The following is a 6,608-nucleotide window of genomic DNA, read 5'->3' as shown; positions in this document are numbered from 1 at the left end:
GGTTGGTTGGTTGTAAGTTGGTTGACATACATACAAATAGTTCACGAAAACCCCAAAATTGTACTTTCCCGGCTGAAAAATTGAGCAAAAGGCAAAAATTCCGAAATGATCTATATGTCTGTTTGGGATTTGCAAAGAGCCTTTCTGTACTAAATTCCATGTAAGTTGGTCGAAACAAGGCTAAGTAATTGACTAAAACATCTAAAATTATGGGTTTATTTAACTATTTGACCCCCCCCCTTTAAAATGACGAAAAATGGGCATATCCCACTTTATTGTGTGTATATGTATGGGACCCGTAAAATGTATCTTTACACAAAATCCCATGTAAATTGGCCGAAATACATCAGAGTAATTGTCAAAAAATATCCTACAAATTGCTTTTTTTGTGGTATCTTAACCCTCCTATAATTACTAAAAATGTGTAAGCCCACCACTTTTGTTTGTCAATGTGTGAACCTGCAGAAAAGGATTTTTTGTACCAAATCCTATAAAAACTGGTCAAAATATGGCCGAGGAATTGACGAAAAATCTCAAATTGATGCTCTTTTGTTAGGTCTGACCCCCATAAAAAGACTCAAAATGGGTAGATCCAACTTTTTTATGTCAATGTGGTGTTCGCATGAAAATTTATATTTGTGGCAATTTTCATCTTGATTTCTGTAAATATGACCGTACAGGAGCCCAAAATATACATTTTTGGGTTGTTTGACCTTTGACCTCGAAAAGCTTTCTTAAAAAGGCCTAAATAAAAAAATAAAATAAAAAATAAAAAGGTGGTTGGGATTATTGGATCAGGGTTTAACTCTACGAAGTTACAAGTCATTCTGCCAAGAAATGAAGGAATAGTGGTCGCTTGAAAAGTGTTTGGAAGAAGAAACAATGGAAAAACAGTATGTCTCTTTGTGGAGACATAATAACATATGCCAGAATCAGATTTGTAATAATCTCAATATTAATGGACAAGTGCATGCACAAATATTTTAAAATGTTGTATTAAATTCATTACATTACATAATTTTAAATAAAACCGTATACAACTGAAAATTTAATTTAAACATAAGCTTCAACTCGTGTTTTAAAATTACTATAAAAGTGTGGTTAAGAACTATTTTTTGTGTATTTTGAACTACTTTTTGGTTTATCATAGGGTGAAACAAAGAGAACTTGCTTCAAGTACGAGTTAGTCCATGACTTAAGTTATTGCGTTATCAGTGTTACTTTTAGGGTAAGTATATGTTTGTTAATCTTAGAAGTTTTTGTTTTAAGAAAATGCTAGATTTTGATATGCCTTAGTTAATTATTTTTATGCGAAGGTTATAGTTTCGTTTTATATTGCGTTGTAGTAATAATACTTCATTCAGTCATTAAATATGTGTTCGCCGTCTCTTGAGCGGCCATTGTACTTGTAAGTTGTACTGAAGTTGTAGTTGTATATTATAATTTCGAATTATATTAATCTAGAAAATATGGCTAGGCCTACATCCCGGTTTAATTTATCTTATAATTATTTAAATATAAAACTAAGAATACTATCAGTTTAATTATTTAATTTTTTGAAAAATATAAATACTTTATAATTTAAAAAGATCTAGCTTTCACTTCAACACACAATTTACATTCCAATTTCCAGAGACTGAGAGTGAGTGAGGTTATTTTATACTATAGTTTAATTTTTTTTTTTTTTAAGTTTAACTGACATAGAAATACAAACTTAACATTATTTGTTACACTTTTATACTAAATTATAGATGATTATTAATATTCAGTTGGTGGTAAGACTTAGAATGTTTACTGTAGTGCTAAGTTAAAATGAATGAAAGTAAAAGTTTACAGCACTTATAAATGAACTTGATCAAGGTTCCACCTTACTTGCATGAAAAATATCCAGGCTAGACATAGCTCTACTAGTAGTACTACTACTACTAGTGGGGCTGATAAATATATCATTATTAGCTATATGCATGCCCTATTCAGATTTGTGTAATGGCCTATTGCAATGACAATTTCCTTAAATATTTCAAGGAAATCTAAATCAAGTTCGAAAAAAAAATCGTACCATGTATAAAGCTATGCACTCGAGGTGGTTATGTTTTTGCAATGAAATGTGGTGTGAAACACTGGAACCACAATATTAAGTTAATGATATCTGTCATGCAACTCACTAACATTAACAAACATCCTGAAATAGCACTTGAAAACAGCTTGTACCGGTACTGTATTATTTTCACATGCCAAAAACATCGTAAAATCTACATGAAAAAACGTGTGGGAATGAAATAGGAAGTTGATTTTAAATTGGATGCACAGACTTTAATCTCTATGCGATTGGAGAGAGTGCTCTACAATCCTATGCCAATGGGAAAAACAAAGCAGAAAGCTAACTGCAAACAAGAAAGCATGAGTCTGAAATTGTTTTTGAAGACAAAGGTACATACATGTAAATATATATATAGCTAGATATAAATTATTATAATTGATTGTTATATTCTAATCAAGAAAATATTTGCCTCAAATCTTTTTTTGAAGATAGATTTCATATCTAGGTATAGAAGCTAATAGTGTGTACATCTTTGTATTGCTGCATACACTTAGAGTAGTTTCAGTTTCCCTGGAAAGTTAGTTAACTTATTTTACCCTTGAAGGTGGAAAATGTTAAATGGTGAAAACTTACTTGGTTTCTCAAGATTCAGGCCTTGGTATCTCAGTAGAGTACTGCCCAAGAACACCAGTGTGAGCTGAGGATTCTGTATTAGTTATTGTGAGCTGTTTGTGTAATAATGTTACAATTCTGGAGTAGCTGTATTGTGAGTCTCTGGTTGAAAGGTGTTGTGGGTTTTCAGGAAGATAAGTCGTGTTTAAGTATGAGATTGTGTAATGTTAAGAATGGAGAGCTGCCTGCTTGGAACTTGATAAATATCAGAGCTCACAATTATTTTTTTTTTTTAGGGAGCCAGTTGAGCCCACAAAACATGCATTTTTAGGAGCCAATCCTATAGCTCATTGTAAAATATACTCTATTGTGGAAGTTATCAGAAAAATCACTGAAGTAAATAGTGGAAGTTACACAGTGCTTTCATATGCAAAATATAAACTTTTTTAATAAGTCTTAAGGTTTGTAAAGCAATGTTGTTCTCATGACTTTTTTTTTTTTTGCATGTTGCCTATCTATCATGCAAAGTAATATTCATTTTAAGATAAAAAAAAAATCTTTTATGCATGAGAAAATTTTCAAATTTCACAAGCGAAATCTTTCTAATGTAGAGATAGTTATCAAACATTTCTTAAGAAAAAAACTTTTATCCGTTATTTTCAGTAATTAATCTCTGTACAGGTTTGGTAGGTTTGAGTGATCTAGCAATCACCATAAAAAAATTGGAAATAAATATAAATTATGCCTCTTTCATTCTAGAATGAACACAAATTATAATATAAAAAGATAAATGTTTGGGCTAAATAGCTTAAATCTCATAATATTATATATATTTATTATTTTTATTATATTGACCTTTCAGTTGTGCCTGGCTAACATCATAAAAGTTGCAATGATGTTTACAACTTCATATGAACTCATGACATTACACCTAAATCACTCAATAATGCTAAGACACTAATATTATGGCAACAACACGTTAACTGGAAAAACTTCTGACTATCTTTAGATAAATCTCAACCCGACCTTTTCAAATTCTGGTGGAAATTTAAATTTAACACAAACAATAAATCAAACACCATAAATACAATTTAATATAGTAAAAACACTGCCACTACTGATAAAGAGTCTGAATATTTTGTCCAATATTTTAAAAGTACCTTTTTTTAACTACAAATATCGCCTAGTTTGACACAAAACATTTCAACATTGTAAATCAACATATTTTTAATAATCAACACCTTTTTTTCATAGAACTTCCCAGTTTCTATATCACAACTTTCTGGTTTTTAACAATTTGTATACCTGCCCTATATCTTTAGCAGGAACCAAAAACAACCTCAGAAAAATAAATACAAAGCTATCCTGAAAACCTATCCAATAAAATCATATAACCCACTTAGTAATAATTTATCATTACCATCAGGATTTTGCCCATCTAAAACAAACTAATTCTGTCAGCTAAAGACCCATTACCTCGTAAGTTGATGGAGAAATTAATCACGACACAGTTAAATGCTTACCTAGAAACCAACAATATTATTAACAACATGTAGAATTTAGGCTGAAAACGTAGACAAATTACTGACCTCCTCGTTAGACTTACCAAAACCAGCTATCACGGTTTCAACAGAAAGCATACAACCATAGCTACCTTTTTAGATGTCCAAAAAGCCTTTGATTCAGTATGGCAAAATGGAGTTTTCTGTAGACTAATCGATAGTCATATACACATCCCTATTGTATGCTGGATATCCAGCTTTATTACTGACACAATAGCTGAATTTAAGATCAACAGTGCGGCCTCCAATGGTTGGTGTTAAGCCCAAAAGTATACTACCTTTTTGTCAATGATATGCTGTTCCTTTCCTTAAACCATACAATTAGGTCTCAATATGTGACATTTAAGATTCAAATAACACTCAATGCAGTATCAGATTGGTGCAACAAGTGGCATATAGCCCTCAACCCATCTAAATCCCAAGCTATATTGCTCCATTCTTTTTTTTTTAGGAAAATAAAAGTATGAAGAAGTTTCATAATCTCCATTTAACCCTCAGCATTTCAGGCACTGATCAGGTAGAATATTTTAAACCTGATCAGTAAAAGTGGGTTTTCTCAGGTACTTCCATTTTCGTTCTCCACTACAGCTAAATTATTTTCATTGGATCTTAAGATCTCTGTTCTGAGAAGGACTGTTCATATTCTATATTCAAAATTTAAATTACATTTTTATGTATTAATTCAACTGAAGCAATTTAATTTTTTGCCATTAATTTTAATAAATCGAAGCAAATTTTAGGTGTATTCGTCTCCTATCAATAATTAATCAATCACTTCAGACCCTAATTATCACACTTATTTTTACAACTTGTGTCAACTGTGAACTGGATATCCTTGGTACAGTCTTCACACCTTCTTTGTCAACATTAACAGCCACCTTTTATATTCAAGCCTTCATAAACAGCGAGCAGCCTTCTTCATTTTCAATATCAATCTCTCTTTCTATCACTGAACTTCCAGTCTCCAGCTCCTTACTGTCTCTGTTTATCCCAGATGTTTATTACTAGGTGTCAACTCTCCTTGTTTACCTTATTCACCAACCATGCTTGTAGATCAGTCTATCATGCTTCAACAACATTAAGCTCTACATTATTTCATCAAAGCACTCAAAAATCTTAAAACTTAATTTCTTTGCAGCCTTGTTAGTAGTTCAACCAAAGTTTTCACTTTCTGGACCTGAAAGTTTTCAAACCAAAATACCAACAAAGGAATTTTATATGAACACACTGTTTGGTTGGCATGATAGGCTATACATGCTATATACATCGTACATCAGCATAGCTAGCATGTCTTCAAGCTAAACAGTCGTTGTACATTTGTTGATTGTATGTGACTGATGAGTGTTTGTAAACTTGGGAAGGTCCATTCATGGTTTGTCAAAAGTTCTGCTTGGTTAAGAAACACTTAGATCAATTTATGTGGAGTCAAACTTTTAATGGCTTTTTTGATTTTAAGGAGTCACGTGGGCTACCTAGCAGACACTTTTTTAGGGGCCTGCCAGCAGTTTTGGGGGTCATTGGCTCCTGGGCCTCCTCTAATTTTAAATCCAGAATATTGTTGATCATTTTGAGGACACTTAGCTTTGGTAATGCTAATTTTTTGTGTGATTTTTAACAACTATGCAGAACCAAAACAATATTGGACTATTCTTAAATGTGACATTTAAAGTTGTAATATTACGGTAAGTGCTTTACTTCAGCTATGGCTTGTCTAAGATTGTGGTTTTGCATTATTTTAAGACTGGAATTTGGTTTGATTAAATGGAAGTTATAAAATTGCAAATACAAGTCAAGTGATGTTCTTTTTTTATGAGAAATAATTTTGTGGTTCAGAAACCTATCAAATAGGTTTTGCTGTTTGACAAAACTATCTAAAAAAGGTTGTTAATGATGAGTCATTTGGTTATTGTTCAAGACAAGTAAGATGTCTGATTTTGCTTAACATCATTACACTGAACTATAATGAGTGTAGAACATTTATTGGTTTTATAAATAAATAAATATATATGCATGTATAAAATTTTTCTCTCACTGCAAGAGGACATCATTCAATTGGGATAAAAAGGACAGGCAGAAATAATTCTAGTTCTTAATTTTTAGATATGTTTTATATTCCTTTTTTTTTGTTTACTGTAAACTTTTTTCTTTTTTGTCTTCTAATACTTTTTAGCAAAAGTAAACAACAAAATGTCAAGCGAGGATAATGAGGGGTATGTTCTTCGTGTTCGAGGACTTCCTTGGTCAGCAACAAAAGAAGAGATTATGAACTTCTTTTCAGGCAAGTTTTTTTAATGTATCCATAGAAATATAAAAAAGATCTATTTATTTTTCAGCTTACTCGATATGGCTGAATTATTATTAAGACAGTGATATATATATATATATATATATAT

At 31.4% G+C, this 6,608-nt stretch overlaps 1 protein-coding gene across 1 annotated transcript in view; it reads left to right on the top strand.

Annotated features, from left to right (window-relative positions):
* Window positions 1–1,153: 1,153 nt before the first annotated feature.
* The window catches only part of LOC106463840 (heterogeneous nuclear ribonucleoprotein H3-like), a 42,142-nt gene continuing 36,687 nt past the window's right edge, over window positions 1,154–6,608 (top strand). Inside the window, exons 1-2 of the mRNA XM_013923922.2 lie at window positions 1,154–1,228; window positions 6,386–6,493. Coding sequence (XP_013779376.1) covers window positions 6,403–6,493 — 91 coding nt within the window. The 5' untranslated portion in view covers window positions 1,154–1,228; window positions 6,386–6,402. The remainder of the gene's footprint in view (window positions 1,229–6,385; window positions 6,494–6,608) is intronic.

This window comes from Limulus polyphemus, unplaced genomic scaffold (assembly GCF_000517525.1).
Source record: "Limulus polyphemus unplaced genomic scaffold, Limulus_polyphemus-2.1.2 Scaffold55, whole genome shotgun sequence".
NCBI classification, from domain to species: domain Eukaryota; kingdom Metazoa; phylum Arthropoda; class Merostomata; order Xiphosura; family Limulidae; genus Limulus; species Limulus polyphemus.
Note: the sequence above shows the minus strand (reverse complement) of the source record. Positions and strands in the feature narration are given on the sequence as shown.